At 42.4% G+C, this 21,006-nt stretch overlaps 2 protein-coding genes across 2 annotated transcripts; both read right to left on the reverse strand.

Annotated features, from left to right (window-relative positions):
- Positions 1 to 2,220: 2,220 nt before the first annotated feature.
- LOC117835340 (uncharacterized) lies at positions 2,221 to 3,711 on the reverse strand. Its single transcript, XM_034714698.2, has one exon. It carries the CDS (start codon positions 3,655 to 3,657, stop codon positions 2,683 to 2,685), a length of 975 nt encoding a protein of 324 aa, XP_034570589.1. The 5' UTR covers positions 3,658 to 3,711; the 3' UTR covers positions 2,221 to 2,682.
- A 4,311-nt stretch (positions 3,712 to 8,022) lies between these two features.
- On the reverse strand, positions 8,023 to 21,005 carry LOC117838671 (vacuolar protein sorting-associated protein 52 A). Its single transcript, XM_034718795.2, has 21 exons — positions 20,990 to 21,005; positions 17,745 to 18,660; positions 17,497 to 17,603; positions 17,180 to 17,237; positions 16,821 to 16,916; positions 15,851 to 15,952; positions 15,151 to 15,234; positions 14,853 to 14,933; positions 14,534 to 14,677; positions 14,288 to 14,379; positions 13,600 to 13,681; positions 12,469 to 12,648; positions 12,146 to 12,261; positions 12,005 to 12,063; positions 11,385 to 11,485; positions 11,126 to 11,176; positions 10,844 to 11,023; positions 9,655 to 9,789; positions 9,496 to 9,570; positions 8,608 to 8,665; positions 8,023 to 8,534 (listed from the first exon to the last, which is right to left on the reverse strand). The coding sequence occupies exons 3-21, from the start codon at positions 17,568 to 17,570 to the stop codon at positions 8,233 to 8,235; spliced, it is 2,070 nt and encodes a 689-aa protein (XP_034574686.1). The 5' UTR covers positions 17,571 to 17,603; positions 17,745 to 18,660; positions 20,990 to 21,005; the 3' UTR covers positions 8,023 to 8,232.
- Position 21,006: the final 1 nt, after the last annotated feature.

The raw sequence follows: 21,006 nt of genomic DNA on the forward strand, positions 1-21,006 counted from the left end.
TTGAATGGATTAGCACCAAACAAGTGATAGTACCTAGTGAAGTGACTAGTTCATGGCCCACATGGAAGGGGGAAATTTGGCACCGAAAGGGCAAGAACAATAGGTGTGTATCACCAAAGCAGGTGTTAGCATCAGAGGAGTAATACTATGCTTTATGCCAGCATGGAGTCAATAGTCAAGGGAGACAATGGTTTTCTAGAGAGGCTATGGAGATAAGGCTTGGTGACATGCTGCAACCTAACTACTAATGGCTACCCTTCCACATCAGACTTCCCTTTTTTACCACTGGCAACACTCAATAATCCAACCTAGAGATTTAGGCCCCTTTTTGTTAGAGGAAAATGAGAGGAGTGAGAGTATTTTTAACTAAATAACAAGATTGATCTTTTCGCGGGATTGGGAGAAACACCCACATCAGCTTTTGTCCTTGACTGCATGCAAGCAACCACTTGCGTTAAACTAATGGCAAATCTCATGGTTCAGATTCCCAGAGTAATTGGAGTGCTTCCTCCACTACATTTGTAACAAGGTAATAGCTTGATTGACTGCTTGGCGTTCAGTACTGAGATCCACACTTAGTTACCCCTCTTGCTTCGACAGCGGTCGCTTGCGATGACGAAGAAAACTGAATTTTCAGTTTTAAGAATAGGTAGGGAGCTTATCAGCTGAAAACTCACCTCTCAATATATAATTACCATATACTCACATGCCTATACAAGATTGGAATAATTAGATACATGACTATCTACATGAATAACGAGTATTATCATTCGTTAGGAATAATTATATAAATAATGCATCTGCCAGCTATATGATCGTTGGTAATTAACATCCGAAGAAAATATATAGTTTCTTGTAAGAAGGAATCTGGCATCCTAACCGATGCAAATGGCACTGCTTGCTCTCCAGTTACTACTAGTAGTTCGTTTTCTAGGGCGTAATTAGTAATTGGTTAATGAGGTTGCATCATGCATGCTCTGACTAGTCTTTCACGTTGCGTTTAGATGCAAGTGTCAGTTAATCATACATACCACAAAGAACCGGTATCAATCAGAAATTCAGAACACGTGTGATGTGACTATATATATGTGAGTCAGACCTTATGTATACGCGGCTTTAATTTAAACTGTGTATCTATCTGTAGCGTGCTGTGTAGTAGGAGTAAGTTTCAAACTTAAAAGTATATGAGTGATCGGGTATCTTTACTGTTTTCTTTAGAACTCAGATTCTTTAATTTTATTTTGCACCTGTAAAACATGTTTAGAAAAGATAAGAGGACTGGCATCACTATGAACAGCATTTAGTTAGTTTTACTGCATGAGTGAGAGAAATAAAAAAACAAGGCAAACCCCTATCCAATTTCTCTGATTCTACGAAATTCCTGTGGGCGAACATGCTTTTTAATACTGTTTAAAGGAAACCACTAAGCTTCAAAAAAATTCGATCGAGAGATAGAGGTTTTGTCGCGTGCCGAGAGAATTGGTTGCTGCCAGCAGTGCATATGCTCATAGTGTCATAGCACAGAACAATCACTAGTGCAGCTAGCGTACTGTTGTTGTGACACAAGCCGGGTGCAGATTAAAGGGAAGCTTGCTGGTACAGGGCTTGCATCTTGTCACTCCTCACGACCTCACTCGTGCGTGAGCCCTGCTGTCTCCCCTACGAGAACGAGAGCCTATACGATTGCGATCCGGCTCTTTCCACCCGACAGCATGCCTCAACGTGAAGGAAAAAAGGCCGGCTCGTCCTGCATACAAATCCAGCTGCTTGATTGTTGCTTGGCAAAGTGCAGACGCAGCCAAAAAATTTGTTGGCTATCGTAGTGCTAAGTGCTAACAGTAGCAAATATGCCTGGTTGTTGTGATGTTGCTTTTCTAGCTAGTAGCACTGTAGCAGTGAGCCATGATATTCTAGGTTGTACTATGCTAGTATTACTAGAGTAAACACATGGTAGATTTTAGATGTGCTATCATATTAACCGCTAAAAGTTAGCATAAATGATCAAGATTACTCCCTTTGTTCCAAATTGTAGGTCGTTTTAATTTTTTAGATTTATAGACATTATTATGCATCTAGCTAGACATATACTCTATCTAGATAACTCCTTCCGTTCCAAATTGTAGGTCGTTTTAGTTTTTCCAAATTCTAGACTAACTAAAACGACCTACAATTTGGAACGGAGGGAGTATCAAGAATAAGGAAATATGGTTCTTTGTGTAGTATGCACAACTCTCCATTTATTGAGGATATACAAATTTACATATGTATGGTACAACCATATAGCCATATAAGCAGTGAGACTATGGCGTACTTGAATGCAAACATATGATCTTACTTGCTCATAGTGATCTCCTTAACTTAAGTAATCTACATTGGAAAGAGGATGTAGTGTAGTAAAAACTTGATTAGTGCTCCGATGCACTCAAACATGGCCAGATCCAAATTCCTACGTGTAGGTAAAACTAGTTCTTCCAATCTTGTCGCTCGATCGTCCAAAGGCTGCAGCCTCTTTGCCTCTCGATCGATGCTGGTGCCGAGGCTGCGGCCTCTGGCACGTGTAGACGGTTCTGTACATGGCCTTGCGCCGCCACGGGCATCGATCGTCGGCTGATGAAGCATGCCTGCATAGGTACGGTGTCTGTCAGAAGCCGGCCGGCCGACCGGACGCGGCACCGTCGTCGTCTAGACGCGGATGAGGGCGGGAGCGTGGAGGCGGCGCTGGAGCTGAAGCTGGCGCTGCTCGGACTCCTGCCGCTGCAGGCGCAGGTGCTCGTGCTGCCGCCGGATGAAGCTCTCCGCGCGCCGCAGCAGCTCGTCGGGCGTGATCGCCACGAGCACGTCCCGCGTGCGCCACCCCAGTTGCCGCACCGCCGACGGCGCCGCCGGCTGCGGCGGCGGCGGAGGAACCGAAGCCTTGCTGACCGCCGAGACGGACTTGCGCATCTCCCGGCGCGCCGTCGTCGCCGCCGTCTCGGCCACTCGCTTCAGCCGGGGCAGCTCCTCGTTGCCCCACGACTCGCTCTTCCGCACGACCACCGGACGCGCCGCGCGCCGCTGCACGATGGACTCCCACAGCGAGTCCATGGACACGTCCTCGTCGTCGTCGGCACCGTCGCCGCCGGGCCTGTTGGGCTCGGCGGCCGTGGCGGCGAAGGCTGCGAGCGTCTCCTCGCGGTTACGGCGTATGTCTTCATGAGGCTCGCGTGCCGCCGCCGCGAAGACCGCCCTCGCGCTCGGCACGACCTCATGGCCGGCCGGTTTCTTGCGCACGCGGGGGCGGTCGGCTCTCCCGGCCGCCCTCGCCTCCCGGTCCCGGGGCATCCTCCTCCTCGACGCCGGCACTTCGACCGCACGACGGGCGCTGCTGCTGCCCGCGTCGGAGAAAGCAGCCTCGTACTCGGACGAGGACGTGTAGATGCTGCTATCCACGGCGGCGGCCCAGGACGAGGAGCCGTCGTCGTCGTCGTCGGTCCTGCCACGGCGGGAGGAGGACGAGAGGAGCCAGATGACGACGACGATGGCGTTGGCTGCCACCCACAGGAAGAAGTCGGCGGCGTCGATTGTGGGGATGTAGGAGCCGGCCGCTGCCCTCGCCGTGGCGGCGAGGACGGCCAACCCCGTGGCAACCGCCGTCGCCTTGAGGAGGGAGGAGTCCATGGAGGGAGGGAGTGGTTGCGCTGTTCGGTGGCGTGTGAAGGCCAAGCCAACGGGCGAGTGGTTTATATAAAGCTCGGAGCCGGCCGGTTGTCGGAGCCGGGGGCCTAGCTAGCTAGAGTGAGAACTGAGAAGGCGGCTTTTGATTGCAGCAGTCACTCAGAGTGAATCGGATAATTACTGCACGTACGTCAGTCACTCAGTGTTACTACTACCTGTCACGTTACAGCGCATATATATCTGGAACACGTCAATTCTTTTCTTTTGGAAAAAAAATCACGAAGACAATGATCTACACTACATAGTACTAGTGGAAAGAGATGGAGATGGGTTACTAGTCTCGCACCACCACCGCACAGTCACTCGACACGTGAGAACGAACACCAAACTAAACCGCGCGCGCCACACAAACTCGGAGAATTTCTTCCGATTTTCACCGGGAAAAAACTCACAGATTGCCAAGGTCTCTCTCAACCAAGAGCTGGGACGACAGGCCCTAGAAGCATTAACCGGAGTTGATAGCACGTCGCTGGATCCGGGGACACGTATATACTACAAGTCCGCGGTCGTCTCGATCGCGAGGGTCAGTCAAGCACTACCGATCCAACCCTGCGTGCAGCATCGCCATTAATTCACCAAGCTCGTGGTGCTGTTGCCGGTGAAATTTCTCAGGGGCCACGGTCCGGTGACAGCTACAGCTGCGTCTAGTATTCTAGAGCACCGAACAGGTCTGCCATCGCCTGCACTGCCACTGCACGTATTAAATAAATCTTATTTTCTCGAGGCGAGAAAAGGGAAAGGGAAAGGGCAAAAAAGAGCGCGCGCGCACCCGCATGTCAGCGGCCGAGGCGTCAACACGCGCATCTGGTTGATATACAATTCGCCAAGCTTGTTATTAATTAGTCGGTCAAGTACGATCATTACGCGTACCTTCCGTGAGCGACCGACTAATTAACTTTCGTTGTTCCTGCGGTCGAAGATGCTGCTCGCGCGCTTTACCGGCCGTCAGCACTGCATTATCCATTTATCCGGGTAGTATATATGCGGGCGCCTTTAATTATCTTCCTACTAGTCGAACGTGAAACCTGTTTCACTGCAATAAATGGGTACGCAATCACCATCATTGTCTAATAACTAACCACCATTTTTAACTGCTCGATCATGGGATAACGGACGCCATGTAACTGGAGTTAGGGCACAGAAGAGGACATCGTCGGATCCCGCATGGCCTCTCCAGTCTCCCCCTCTCTAGGCTATGGGAGGAGCTCCAACTCAAAGCTAGCTTGCCGGCTTTTCCATCTCGTCCGTCCGCCCTCGGCAAGCACGGACGGGCCGGCCCCCCCCCCCCCCCCCCCCCCCCCCCCCCCCCCCCCCCCCCCCCCCCCCCCCCTCCGCCGCGGCCGCCCCAACCCCGGCCACCCGAGCAGAGAGCACCCACCGGCCTACCGCCTACCCTGCGGGCTGCGGCCATCTAAAACGCACGCACCGCACCGCACCGCACCGGCGGCTACTGAAAAGATGAAAAGAAGAGGGAAGCGCTTGCATATATGCATGCGCGCGCGGCGGCTCGCGGGGAAATATTCGTCGGCGACGGGACGGGCCAACCGATCTCGCACCCGCGGCACGCCGCCGGAGCCCATTGGCCGGCCGTGTCCCGCGGCACATGGGCGCGACCTGCCCCCTCCTCCCGGCGCCCGCTACCCGACGAGCGGCTTCGCCTTCTCTAATATAATTCCCCGGTGCGGTTTCGTTTGCACCCCATTATCCAATCCCAACCGGTTGGTAGGGAGCTGGACATATTTGTTAGCGGAAAACTACGGTTTCTTGGGAGCTGCAAGCCAACCTCCCGAGTCTGCTGACACAAGCGCATACGATGTGTTGCGAGGGAATCTTCAAGTCTGCTCTAGTATATTACTATACATGTTGTACGTGCATGATGCCCCAAAATCTATGTTGTGAACTTGTGATTAACCAACCATACGCAATGATCATGCGTGTGTACTTAGTGGGAGACGTGTCTTCCGGAGATTGGCGCGTAGGAAAATGGATAAGCAAAGCAATTTGTTTATGTGCTGATCTTGGCATTATTATTCAGGCGAGAACCGTACCGCTGTGACAGAGCAGGTCCCAGACAAAAGCAGTAGTGGTGGTACAGCTTGAGGTTCTGTAGTTGATAGAGCTGCTGTAGGTAGAGATAGGAATTGCCTTTACATTATCCAAAGTTTAGGTAGAGGCCAGGATAATTAAGATTTTGAACTCGAACCTAGCTGTTCGTGCTCTTGTGCTCAAGAAGAGGATTATGAACAGAACAGCAGGAATGTGCAGGAGGGCATCACTGCCCTCACACAGTCACAGGGCACGAGCGTATCCAGGAGCCAGGAGGATGTTTGGACGACGGACGGACAAGACGAGGACGACCCTGCCACCCTTGGCCCGGCGGCTCCCTTTCTGCCGACTGTGGCTGGATTCCATTCCAGCGCGTTCACCGTACGTGCAGGGGAAAAGGGTTGGCAAACCAGCATTTGCTCTCCCTTTTTTCCCGCGACAAGGTTTGGATGTGGAGAAGGATAAGCCAAGCTAGGCACCAAACGTGACATGACGCACCCCTACGGCGGCGGCGCCGCCTCGCCGGGCGAGCAACCACCGTCCTCCGGAGCTAGTTCCCGTGTCTCGTTTCGTTTCTTTCGCGCACGACGCGAGATCGACGGCGGATAAGGGTCGTGGTCACGGAGACCGTACCAGGTGGACCGATAGGTACCCACGTCCCGACACAATGGACGGCGGCGAGGGGGTCCCGCTCCGGCCGCCGCAGCGCTGCCGCTTTCCGGCCCGGTGCCTCCTGCGAGACGCACGCATGCATCGCCGCCGGCCGCCGTCTAGCGGCAGAGCTAGCACAAAAACCAGCGCCTCGCTTTCTGAAACGATGTGTTATTGTTACAGGGAAACAGGGACACAGGTCGCGTAGGCAAGAACAGCTGGCCTGACAGCTCAGGGTCCGTGGTAAACTCCTCGGATTGCACCAGGTGATTGTGACTCCCCTGAGTTACCTGGTGTTTGATGGTACGCGTGCGGCGAGCCTGAGAGCCAGGGCAACTCAGAGCTTATATGCTGTAGCAGTCATTCGTCCATCGCATTCTGTTCTTCCCAGTTCCGCATCGACACATTTGTTACCATCTTATAATCTTACCGTGATCACCTTTGGCATCGACGTGCTCACGTTCAGGACGATCCTGTCCTGGCGCTCCGGCTTTTGATCCGGTGATATCTTTGGGAGGATTTTGCACCAGATGATGAACGGATAAGATTGGACGATCAAGATGGGGGACGTGATGGATGGGTTGCTTTCTGTCATGGATTGCATGTTTCATCGGTGATTTTCCTCTGCGGATTGAAGAGGACAGCCATCAGAATCCAGAAGTGGCCGGTGGATGCTGAGGAGCAAGAAAAGGAGACCGCTGGAACATGGGTTGTCATCTTTCTTAGGTACTTGTGCTAATATATAGCCTTTCTGAAAAGGCATGCATGTAATGTAACCCTCCTGTGTATTATCTGAAAGAAAATAGCATTATGGGATCCCATAATTGGTGTTGCAAGCTCTGAGATCCTGGCAACAGCGGCCATCTCTTTAGTCATATTATGACTCATTTAGTCAGCTGTGCAAGAGTTGATTCACCATTAGATCCATAGCTGTGAACTCAGTCAGCATTCGGCCGGGGTGCAAAAGCAAGATTAGGACATCATGTTTATGCAAATATGCAATAACTGCCTAGGGAAATCTTCAATTCACACTAGACGAATTTGGATACCTACAAGATTAGCAAATAGAATTTTCAACTCAACCGGCCCAAAGACCAGTAATTTCACGAAAATGCATTTCCTGTTCCAAATCTATAAATCCAAGAAAAAAATGTTGATGTGTAAGAGAGAAAAAGAAAAACTAAAACATGCCTATTTGTCAACAGTTGACAGTGATATGCAAACCGAAACCATTCGATCAAAATGTCAGGTCCGAGCTTGCCATATCTTGTCTCTAGGATAGCTAGAGGACGAAGCTAACATAGGGATGGACTTTTATGGAGCCCATATTAGGGTAGTTCACTAATATAATCCAGCTTCGGGTGAATAGTAAGTACCAGAAAGCTGCATAATCTTAAATACTTTACAATTTTCCACAAAAAAAAGCACAAAGGAAAAAAATAAAATAAAAAATCATAAACAACGAAAAAAGAACTACATCTGTTACTACTAACAAACTTCTCTTTCATGAGGAACCACATAATTTTTGTAGTCGATGAACTTTGGAAAGTGATATGAAACTATGAGTGGGTCACCATTGTCCAGTGTAGTAGTATCATCGCACATTAAAAATGAGCAATAAAAATAGTGACATCCATAAATAAATAATTGTCCAAACTATTTTATTGACAATACCTATTTCAATACCAAACTAAAAGTGTCAAATACCTAATTTCAGCATCAAACTATAACTGTCAACTGGCACATTTATTTGGTGAATGTTTAAAAAGGTCTCAATGGTGATGTTTTTGTTTAGAATTTCTTGGGCACCATGATAAGCAACTAGAGTGCTCTTGAGTATTTCCTGATTTCATATGAAATTGAGGTGATGGAAACCAGATATCTGTTCAAAGCTGAGCCCCCTGGGATTTTTTTCACACATTCTGAGAGCCTGTTATAGTCATTAAGCAACTGAGCCATTGCTGCTTTTAGAATCGCCATCCCAGACAAAAGGTTACTGCAAGAAGTTACAACTTCATTGTGCATGACCTCTAGAGAACTTCTCCATTTCATGGCAAAGTTCTTCACAACTGGCTCAAGTTCAGCAATATTTGAGTGCTCAGTGTAAAATACCAGGTCTTCAGCTAAAAAAGAATAAGAATAATCAGTTTTGAATAGCATTCACATCAACTGGCATTTAAGTTTTCTGCAACTTACAAACACGACTCCTCACAAATTGAAGTAAATCTCTGAAATGTTCCATGAGCAAATCATCCTGTACGCCCAAAAAAGATGATAAGAAACATATCAAAAACTTCTGTTGAAAGGATTCAGTAAATTAATTTCAGTTAAAAATGGAGCCTAAGAATATGTATCTTGATAGAAAACTGGAAATAGGCCAGTGGTTTAGTGGTGGGGAGGCTATTCAACCACTCACCTGGGTTTGATTGCTGGGCATTTTGGTAAAAGAAAATGAAGAAAAGCTTGAGAGAAATACGCATCATTGGTACATACAAATAATGATTGTAAACATTCTATTGTCATCATATCTTAATGTTCACATCCATTTACCATATGGAATGTAGTCAACAAACGTTATTAATCAGAATAATTAAGATTTAGAAATATATCAATATCTAGTGTGCATATATTTTTGTTAAAAAAGTGTGCATATATTTACTCATTCCCAAAGCTTAATAAATGGGCGGTGACCCTCAAGTTACCAACAATAAAGTGCCTGCATGATTGCATCAGGGTACTATGCAAGTAATTCTAATAAAGATGCTGAATTAGTTTTGTGTACCAATTATTTTCAAATGGTTATTTTTCTTGTATCCATAAATATATTGCGTCAACATATAAGACAAACTGTAAACGGTCAAAATCACCCATTTGCTGTCTGAAACTTATGATGAATCGGCTATTGCAGATTTTACAGTGGAGATTGGAATCAAACCTAGCATAAAGTTTAAACAAAAGTACCATATCCCACCAGAAACAATCCAAACCAGCATAACCCTCAAGCTATTACCAGTCTGTTAGTATGATAACTGGCTCAATAATTGTACATAGCCAGATACTGAAGACATGAGAGCAATGGTTTACCACAAAAGCCATCATATTACTTTCTAGCTTCTCTTCAAAATATCTTTGAAGATTTTTGGCTTCATCACCAGCTTCCTGAGAAAAGGAAAATATGTATAAGAAAGCTTTGTAAAAATTAGAAGGAACATAAGATGAAAAATTACAAACTGAGGCATGAACCTTTAGGACAGAGATAGCCATGTCATAATTATTCAAAACAAAAAGGTGCTGTAGCTTGGGAGTTGTAAAATTTTGGGCAAGCCTAACAAGTAGGCCATCAATAGCTGACCACAAGCATTCCAAGTTCATATCAAGCTGCAAAAATTATGAATCATTACTATCATATAAGCTCGCAACCTAATAAGAGTATTCTGAAAAAAGAAGCAGGAACGCTATTGAAAAAGCTGAATGATGAAAATAATATTATACTCCCTCCATCCCAAATTACTATTCGTTTTGGCTTTTTTAAGTACCTAGCTTTTGCTACGTATCTAGACATAATATATATCTAGGTGGATAGCAAAATCAATGTATCTAGAAAAGCCAAAACGAATAGTAATTTGGGATGGAGGGAGTATTTAGGAATGAATCTGGGACTGGAATTGCCGACCCCTGCCACACAATTTTTTATAAAAGGTTAAAAACTCTTTTATATTTGTGTTTGATACTAAAGAAAAAGTATAATAAAGACAGGCTAGCAGATAAGTGCTTCGGCACAGCGGCCAGACAATGATTTCCCAATTGTGAAGGCGCATTTTTTTTTCTATGAAAATTTTCAACTTAAATTCAAAATAAATGGCTGGCCTTTTCCTAATTTCACAATAATCCTTGGATCGCAGAAACTTTGGTGGAGATATGTTTTTCTTATTAAAAAATGAGAATTTTTTCTTAGCTATAACCTCTATTTTTCTTGCGCTTTTGTGAACTAATTAGCTCTTTGTCATTTCTAAAGATGTATAAATTGCATGCATGTGGCCTGGGAGCATCATGTAAATGACACATTGGATGGTATATACCAACAAGCTCCTGTTTGTACTTTGACCAAACTTCCATCATACAAATCTGATTTTGTGGGTAGCATCAGGTACTATAATCCCTATTCTTGAATAAAGATTTCATTGGCAGTCCACTATATGGATTTTCTGGAAAACCTGTGAGTTGCCTTATTTCAAATATGACGAGCAGACAGACAATATACTTGCGTAACAATGATTAAATCAACAACTTCAAAGTTAGATATGTGTAAGTAGATCATCAAAAGTTATTTAAGTAACCATATGAAAAGTGCAGTTTTAACAATATGCGCTTAGAACATATACAACAGCTGTTTGCCATATCAAAAAGACAGGTATTATATAATTCAACAAACCTGACCGTCTCCACATTCGGCATTAAGTTGAACAAGGGATGCTGTGAACTCCACGTAGCACCTTACAATATGGTGCGGATGGGTACCATCTATCCATAAGGTTTTTGCATTGCACTGATGTAAGCTTTGAAGGTACATGTCAAACACTACCTTGAAACGTGGCCAAAGATACATGATAGCCTAAAGTATATAGGAGAGGGTCACAATCAAGATATGAAACAGAAAACAGTCAAGAAGTGGAAGTTGACTAGAGCTCGCACAAACTGCTGGCTCATTACAAACCTTATCAAAGTAGTTCTCAAGACAAGGAAGCCGTCTGTTGGACATAACCAACTGAAACCAAAAAAAAAAATGTCATAAGGCTCATGCTATCTCATTGTTCAGAGTTCAAACATTTGAAAGTAGTTTAACACGGTGCATTAAAGATTGAAATGTGTTATATTAGAAAGATAAGAAATAGTTTTCAGAGCAACTAGAATCTGTGTTATCAGCAATAGCACCCCTTTTTTTTTGCTGACTACAAATGCTTATACCTTCCTACCTGGTGCTTCCTAGTTATGCAGATCATGAGCATCAGGCATATAGCATCATGGCAATTTGGAAGAGTAAGATCCAAATGTTGATCAATAACAGCAAAAGGTCCTGAAAATAATGAAGAGGATATGAGGTTTGTCACAACGTTTCAAGCTTTTACCACACCATGCTTCGGGAACTAACATGATTCTCCCCTCCAAAGGTTGCCCTTTTCAGGATTTTCTGTCCCAAATAATGAAATACAAGATTTGCCAATCTTGATTTGTGCACTCAGGATTCCCCACTTTGGGTGTATTATGTCAAATGTTTTTAGTCAAAATACCGAGGGGAGACAAGCTTGTACCAAGAACCCAACTACTCCTGCCATGTCCATGGTCAGGTCAGACAGGTAACACAAATTTTAATCACATCTGCTTAATCCAGTCACATTTACCCCATTTGCTTGACATGTTCATGTTTCACTCTATACATAGCCACGTTTGAATGGCTATAGTTTGTCCTATCTATTCTTTTAAAAGGTAAATGATGCATATTAGATGTTGGCATTTCCCTGATGAATTAAATAGTGTGTCCCCTGAAGACAGTGGAGAGAAGACAAATGAATCATAAAACGACAAAAGAATGTACCTTCAAAAACTTGATAAAACAGTGACTCTTCTCCAAAGAATGCTTCAATGAAAAGATACCTGAAAAGCACAATAACGAAACTATGAGTAATGTTAGCATACTCACTTATGCTACTTGACTCTAGATCAAATCGATAGATACTCAGAGCTAGCAGTGTCCATCAGAAGCTTCTGAAGGCTCCGGAAAATAACTTCATATGGGTATTTACGAGAGTTGACTTGAGGTATATGAGGAACCAAGCCAGGTTGATCAATCTCCTGAAAAGTAAGGTAAACGAGAATATAGATAGAGTCATAAATCAATCATATGAAAGCGGTCTTTGCCCAATGTTGCACCTTGGGGCCTATGGCCCAAAGAAAACACAAAAATTTGCATTTGAAATCAATGTTCCCATGATGTTGCTCTCAACGCTAAAAGAATGTTCGCAGAGTAAAGCCACCCTCTTTAAGAGTTCAATAATGTACCTTCAAAATATTTGCACGTTCACCTAATGAAAAGATAAAACGGTGATCTCTCAAATGCTCCCTTCCCCTTGTTATAATATCAATTATACTGGTATATCCAGTTAAATCACTGGATGCACCAATATCTAGCTTCAGCCTCTCCAGTGCTTCTACATACACCCGAAAGTATGTACTCAGTACCTGTTTGCAAAGAAGAGAAGGTAAGAACAAACTGGATTCAAGGTCTCAAGGAACATAACTATCTGGCATAACAACTTATGTTGATAGTGACAGATCACAATGACTATGGGCACCAAAAAGCAGATACACAGTCAGTTTTTCTTACTAAAATAAGTGGTGTTCTATCATATTCTGAATTCATAACCTTTCTTCATGAATGGAAAATTCATGGATACCTATAATTTTAGAACCAAATCACCACTAGGTAGCATGTAAACTACTGACTGCACAATGACATATTAGCAGTATGTTTGTTGATGAATGATGACACTGTGATTTTAGGTGGCTATGCAAAAGGACAGTCCAATTGATGTCACAGTGGTCAGGGGGCATCACCATATTTGTAGGTTAGGTAACAATGTGCATCAGATGCTCAGGGATGACAGCTCCAATGTTCCATCGACACCACAGTAGAAAAAAAAAAAGGTGCAAAAGCTGAAGTGCAATAAGTGGAAGGAGGCTGGAGCTTGACGCCAGATAAAACGAATCATAACTCATATTCGCAGAGTCTTGGAGACTAGCTGAAATAAGATGAAAGCAAGTCTAGCTGCAGTTTTGATGATGCAAACCAATACCCAGATGCAGAAGTTTTTGTATTGTCAATGCAATCACGAAAACTTAAAAAGACAGACCAAAGGCTCATCCTGCCTCCATCTAGTCAAATCACTTCCAACCACTGAGGCTTATACCTCTCAACACCACCCATCCCAACAAGCATGACACTAGACACATCTCGAAAACCCTTTTCAGACTCATCAACAGTTCATACAGAATTAGTTGTATTTTCTTGTACAGTTTTGATCTGTCTGGACCCTCCTCCTTTTTAATAAAACAGGAAGCTCTTCTGCTGGTTCGTTTAAAAAAAACAGAATTAGTCGTGGAGAAACTGACTAGAACATCATACACATTTACCTTATTCATTGTATCGACATACGATGCACACAAATCACCATATGTGCGGGAACCATGCTCTTTAAGAAACAGAACGAGATACCTGAGAAACCATGTAAGTAACAATTATCTCCTGCAGTAAATGAACAGAAAGTAGTCTGCATTGTATTGCATAGACAATAGTGGCATGACTATAAAAACAAACAACGAAACTAAGTGTATCATTTTAATTTCATTACGGTTAATGCAGCCATATGACTAACATATATGATGTAGATAATCAAGAATGAAAAGAACAGTCTTTCATATTCTAAATTCGGAATTCCCTAGTCACATTGTCAGCCCACCCGCCACCACCAAAATAATAATGATAATAATAATACAATAACTCAGAATAGATTCTATACAAAGTTTACATTTTGAAGCATTATCAAGCATGAAACTGTCTCCAAAAAATGTATTAAATGTTTCTAGGAGCAGCAGTGTAATTTTTTTAGGGAAAGGGGGAAGGTGACATGAGCAAAATAAAAAGACGAAGAATGAAGAACAGTTATGCATGAAAACATCATCAGTGTAGCAGACATGAGTAAATCAAAGAACGAGAAGTGTATGAATAAGATTCTCATTATGACCATGTGCATTAGAAGTTAACACCTTAGAAGATAGTATTAGTTCATCTAAATGAAATTTAGTTTTGCACTGCATGTACCTATGTTTCTGAAGCAAATTTTGTTGCAATATCTGTATATTAGTTCCAGGCTTTCTCATAGCAAAGAAAATCTCGATAATATGACTGGAAACCTGAAATGTAAATGCAGGGAAAGATTGCCATGAAACATCACTCCACAGCACATATTAATCTACCTAATGAACATATCCAGAATTAAGAGGAAGTAAACATATAGTCTATTAGAATCAGAAACAGTGAATAACCCAGAATCCCAGATGATGTAACCTTGGATAGTGCCTTTTGTCGAAGCCTTTCCAGTTCTTGCTTAATATCTTTCAAAGCTTTTGATGCATTAATCAGTGGATTGACTTGAACAAATTTCAACTTTTTGCTCAAAATCTCCAGACTTTTGGCATAACCATCATTTACCTGCCAAAAGAAACTGGAATAGCAAGTCATATGAACTATACAAAAGAAACCAGAACAGCAAGTCATGGCTGATAAAAACTGTGCCAATTTGCAGCGTGGAAGAAAACATTGGAAGTAAACAATCATAATGCAAAACTATAGCATCAAATATCTGAGTTTTTTGTGGGAAACTTACCTCTCCATTAACCAGAATATCTACCAAACCAGGAGGAGCAATTATCTCTTCAACAAATCCAGCAAGCTTTGTCTCAACCAACTGTACATGTTTAAACTTTCATGTGAACACATTTAATGATAAATGATAATCAAGGCTAAAATGAGTGCACCATATGTTAGAGTAGAAAGGTATTCTAAATGGAAGAATCGATCAAATTTCTGTGAAAAAAAATCATGTTACTTGTAGGCTAATTTGTGAAAGTACAGGAAATTTTTTATCTATAACTATGATATGCAGGCTTGTCCTTAGTCCTGACCTTGCGGTTCTTCAGTTTCACACTTATATCCAAGGATTTCACCTGGAGGCTTCTAATTTCCGAGCTTATTGAACCTATATGGACCTGCCAAGTGAATCATTAAATCTTTTCTCTTAATACAAATATGCGTGGATCTCATGCGTGTTTGAGAAAAAAATCATTAAAACTAATTTCAGTGTTTTGATCATAAACAAAAGCTGCTTTGAGCGGAAGCTGCTATAGAACATCTCTGTGCAAATTTAGTAAAATGTAAAAAAAAACTACAAGTAACTTGTAAAGCAACACTACATTCTAAGAAGTCAATTAGTAATTTGGTTTTCCTTTTTAATAAAAAGGGACACAGGTGTTTTTGTCCTTGATCAGGAAAAAAATGAAAAATGTCACGAAAACTTTGAAAACCCTGGGTTGGTGATTTCTTATATTCTGGGCCAGAAGCCAATGGAATCATAAGGTTACTGCAATGCTAAGGAGGAGATTAAATACGAAAATGTCTCTCCTGTATGACCATGAAAAGGCAAAGTTATCAGGTTCAGAGGGAGTGAAAGCCCAATTTAAGAGAATATGAAAGCTCTATCAAATATCATAGGCAAACACAACCTGGTAGCCACGACCTTTGTAGAAGAATGAAACACTTTTGTGAATTACAAATACAAAAAAGGCCCATGTTCTGTATATCCACACAGTAATGTACCTCACCTACCTGGAACCCACTAAGAATTGATCCTATCTGTGACAAAATAATGTCACATTCATGAATCTGATCGTGCAACAGAGCAAGGCTGTCGTTGTCTTCAATATAGTCCTGAAGATATAAAATAAACATTCTCTAAGACCCAGGTGTTTAGACGCAATATTTCAACATAAAAATTCAGAATGGGTAGATAAAAAAATATGCAAAATAGCAGAGCACAAGGTTAAAATAATTACAACAGGACATGGCTGACTACGAAAAATATACATAGTTATTTCATAATTCATAAAGTTATATTGAATAAAGCTACCGTCAAAATAAGTTACAATCCAAAGATCTTATATGGTACCAATCAAATACTACTTTTTATATGAAAAATGGGTATCAGAATATGCCATTCCAGGCACTAGAACTAGGGATAACAAAGTTCTCTGTCTTCGTCCATAAGAGCCAGTTGCGTAAAACATTGAAATATTGAATGCTTCTGATTTTGACTTTTACAAGGTGCTTGTATAGAGTATATGATACTCCCTTGTATTTAGCAGTTAAACAACATGATACAGCAATCCATCAGGAAGCCAAGTGTTCAATAAAAGCATCCAAGCTAACTAAGATTACGAACAACTTTTTTAGCCAGATAATAAGACAGAATTGGCAATACTTTAGGGCTCCTAATAATTTGCAAGAGAATGAGGCTAGGCACTAGGATCTATACTTAGCTTCTAGGCTTCTAGTGAACAAATAAAATAATTAATAATGATAGATAAGAAACGAAACATAGTTTTGTTATGCTCTGCTCGAATAAAAACTGCATAGGATATATTGTTGGTGATGATATTTGGCCTGAGTATCCTGAAATGATCATTACTTTTTTCTTTGTGGGCAATATAGTTCCAGAAAGGAAAATATACATCCACCAAAGTGGATCCCATTCAAAAAAGGTAGCAGTGGCCTAGCCAAAGCTTTCAGCAACTCATACTTGAATCAGAGCTTCTTCGATATGGCCTAGGTTGCCCTCAACCAATGTCGCCATACCACGCTGTTTTTCACCATTCGTTAAAATAGTTATTAGTACCTGGAGACAACAGAGAGCAGCATATAAGGGCAGATAGTTCAAGTCCTATGTACTTCAGGTATTAGTGTATTGTAAGCCAAATGCAGACAATTTATTTTCATTCTTTTAGAAATGCCAAACATCATTTAGAGATTTATTTCATTCTTTTAGAAATACCAAACATCTGGCAGTTATCTGACATGCGTGGAAACAATACCGAATAACGTGCAAATCAGTAGCCATATAAAATGGAGAGAGAGGCATATCAATGGCCCTTGACTCACATCATAGTCCTTGTGCTCTTCGAGTTCCTCCTCCAACTCATCCAGCGATATATCCTCACTGTTAGAACGGTCCAGGAAAAAAAATCCAATGGTGTGGTGATATATCATTGGGTGAGATAGCATTTACTCTCACCGTTCCAAATTGTAAGTCGTTTAGACTTTTCTAGGTGCATACTATGCACTTAGATATAGTATTTGTCTATATGCATAATAATATCTATGAACCTAGAAAAGTCAAAACACAATTTGGAACGGAGGGAGTACAATGCAATTGCTCAGAGTAGAGCTCCAGTTTAATCCTACTGTGATTGTGGTACCTTTCAGAATCCTCATCGAAGCAGAAAAAACGACCGAAACGTTCTTCGATCCGTTGCTCATGGGCCCCAGCCATAGGGGTTTGCTGATATCACGCTTGCAGTTTCTCCTGACAACCAGTTAGGAACCATCTTAGAGGCAGATTGCGTTTGTGGTCTGAAAGGAAAGGCATCGGGATGGGGATGCATGCCCAATTGAAGGAAGCAGCCAACCAGCAATGTGTAGAGATAGGGGGAGCGGGATAGCTCACCTCGGCTTGGAACTCGGTCACCGCTCGGCTTCCACGACGACGACGAGCCCGGCTGTTTCCTCGATCTCGCTGCCCTCTTCCCGAGCGCCGGGGGCGGGGTGGTCGGAAATGCGGAGGAGGCGAGGGGAATGGAGAGAGAGCGGGGCGCGATCCGATTCGCGCGTTCGCGCCTGCGACGCTTTGAACCGATCGCTCATCGCTCTACTCAGCTGAAGCCAGGTCGGTCTATTTTTGGGTCATTGGTCGAGATCTCGCACGCCTTTGCTTACTCCACGCAGACTACAGGAAATTATAGTTGTGTTCGGTTCATGCATCGATTCGTATAGGGAAGCTTTCTGAATATTGAAATGGTTCATTTGTGCGTGCAGAACAGAATTAAGTGCACGGGCTTCGCTGGACAGTGAAACCAAAACGCAAGCGCACGTCTCCGATCCCACCCTTCATTCCACAGAATCCAGATGAAACCAGAGCAAGGCAAGGAACCCATCACTCACAGTCCATAACTCCATAGCATGCGGAGTGCCAGATGCAGTGGGCGCCGACGCCTACAGGCTACAGCTCTGCAACCATACGAGCACGCAAGCACATACAGGTTGCACGGCAGGCACAGCGCGCCTGGCATTCCCCCACACGCCGACGGGTTAAGGTGGATTTAGTATACACCGTTTAATGAAGCAGGACCAATCAACAAATCTGCACATAAAAGTCTCGGACTCTCTCAACGCGCAGATTCTGCTGCAGGGGGCAGTTTTTGCGCCTTGTGTACACGACCTAATGAACACCAACGGTACAGCTAAAATGAACAGATTGTTCCATAACAGACTGTAAATTCCTTTGGTTCTTTCATGTCTGTAGGTATAGTCACCAGCGGCACATAAATACTGAAGGGTTTTGGACGGATCGCCAAGAGGTGAACCTGCAAGCAGAAAAAAGAAAGATCTGTTAGTACTTGTTGGTAGAAAGCACAAAAGCAGGTGTTAAGAAAATAAAGAAACCACAAAACTGTTGAGGTGCAAAGGCAACACAAGTCATTGCACAAGCAAACAAAGAAAACTATGCACAGAAAGATCTAGCATGTTCCGGAGACAGTTTAGAAACTTCATTAGAGCAAGTGGTTCTTTAATCTTTAAACAATGTCTATTCTAGCAGAAGTGTTCCATTTGTTGAATTTTTCTATGTCCAATAGTCCTCTAGAAAATACAGGACTCTACAGTTCCTATTTTAAAATATAACATGCCCAAGAAAATTATGAGCTTCATTGTCAAAAGACAGAGATCTTATCACTAGTGTTACAGATGATGTGCATAGACCTCCATTTTCATTAGATATACACTTCATACATTAAACAATGAAAAAGAAAAGGAAAAATCCAGTGACCTTTGATTGACTGAATTTGTGCAAGGTGGTTAAGTGATTAACAAAATGCAGAAAGAGGGAAATGCTGAACAAAGATACTCCAAGCTAAGTAAATGGTTCTGCTGATTGACCCTATTTTTGAATCAACCATCAGGCCACAAAAAACATAAAGCAAACTAAAATCAATAGGAACAAACTAGAACCACCCGAATTTAATTAGAAAAAACACCCATAAATCCAATCCAATGTTAATAGATTGACAATTGTTACCAGGGTTGAGGAAGGACACAAAGAAAAGGATGGACAGCTGAGCCCTTATAAACAATGCAAGCCTTCATTTATACCTTTAATATATCATTGCGTAATTGACTAATTATGCAACAAGTAAAGCAAAGACTGATCATAATCGCCATAATTGATAGAATCCATGGGAACCATGTTGAAAGAAGATCTAAAGCACGACATCCGTATAAACCATGCCACGCAAAAACTTATTTGATTATTCAGTTACCCTTTCTGCAGAAAGGGGGGCATTTTCTATATGCTGGTTTTGTTCATCTCCTAGTCTTCTAGATGCCCTTTTATAAGAAATCTAGTCTCTAGTTGCTAGAAATGACACTTGCATCTTGAAACATTCCAGAAATCACACTAAGAGATAGAAGGAAAAAGTTGGAAGTAGAATATATCAAGTTCCACAGGATGGCTGATAACTAGGAAAAGGAGAAATTAGCTATATAGAGATACGATTACCAGAAGAGGATGCTGAAACTATGAAGCATCACTTACTGTAGTAGAGATATTTTGATCTAGAAGTTCCAATTGAGAAAATGCAATCATGCTGATGACAAGCTTTTCAGTCCGTAAACCATATCTTCCTAACAGGACAACTGATCCCTACAGTTGTGCTAGATATACCATCTGAAGTTATATTGTGTATAATCAAAAAGTTTTTTCCTATTAAAAAAAAGAGGGCCTTTCTAAAGGAAGAAATTATTCCTATAAAAGTTTTTTATAGGAAGAGACACATCACATATCAATGTAACTTAGTTTACACAGGTTGGAAGCATAGGCTGTGTTAGATTCCTGAAGTTTCCTCTGCTTCAAATAAAGAATTGATCCCTAATCATGTGTTTAAACAATGGAAGTGAATATCAAGCAAAAATCCAAGACAAAGTTCCATTTAATATGTACAAACCAGGATCATAAACCCAAAGAACTTAACCAACACATTTGATCTCTAAGGCAGTTAGTGCAATTAAGGTCATACTCATACAGAGTACTACCATCCACTGTTCCACCACTACGTTTACAATAGGAATCAGGGAATTTCTCATGAAGGGGTTTCATTTGAACCAATGACCTCTACAGGTAGAAGCTTACTTTCTCTCTGTAAACATAATCCCAGCATCAAGTTCTTATTTTCTTTTAAGAAAAACTTTACTGCGAGTCTGAACAGTGAACAAGCATAGCACTGTTTCTGTATGACGACTTATTGCAATCCTGAAAAGTGAACAAGCATAGGCCACTGTTTCTGTATGACATTGGAAGGTAACAGTCACTACATCAAAGGTACACCTAAAAATTGGATATGAATAATTAACTATACTACTGCTTCTCCAGCTTTTCCTGTTTTATCCATGTTTCTAAAAGACTTCCATAAGTTTGATGCCCTTTTAGGATACAGGAAGGCCATAGTGTTTGACCACATTTTCACTAAATTTAGGCGATTCCTTCCTTCCATTATGGTTAAGAAGAAAACAGTTGTTCTACAGTCAAAACTCATAAATTGAACTTAGATAAGAGAATAGATAGTTCCAAACAGGTTACGTTCCAATCTACTTCGAAAAAATATAGCCAGTAACGGTAGCAGTGTTTTACTACGCAAATACCTCCAGGTTGATATGTG

Source organism: Setaria viridis, chromosome 9, assembly GCF_005286985.2.
Source record: "Setaria viridis chromosome 9, Setaria_viridis_v4.0, whole genome shotgun sequence".
In the NCBI taxonomy this organism is placed as follows: Eukaryota; Viridiplantae; Streptophyta; class Magnoliopsida; order Poales; family Poaceae; genus Setaria; species Setaria viridis.

Excerpts from the sequence above, each read along its gene's own strand:
- LOC117835340 (XM_034714698.2), bottom strand. The coding sequence starts at position 3,657 with ATGGACTCCTCCCTCCTCAAGGCGACGGCGGTTGCCACGGGGTTGGCC.
- LOC117838671 (XM_034718795.2), bottom strand. The coding sequence starts at position 17,570 with ATGGCTGGGGCCCATGAGCAACGGATCGAAGAACGTTTCGGTCGTTTT. Across the intron at positions 17,238-17,496 it reads TTCGATGAGGATTCTGAAAG|TGAGGATATATCGCTGGATG; the intron begins GTACCACAATCA and ends CCGTTCTAACAG. Across the intron at positions 15,953-16,820 it reads TCGAAGAAGCTCTGATTCAA|GACTATATTGAAGACAACGA; the intron begins GTATGAGTTGCT and ends TTATATCTTCAG.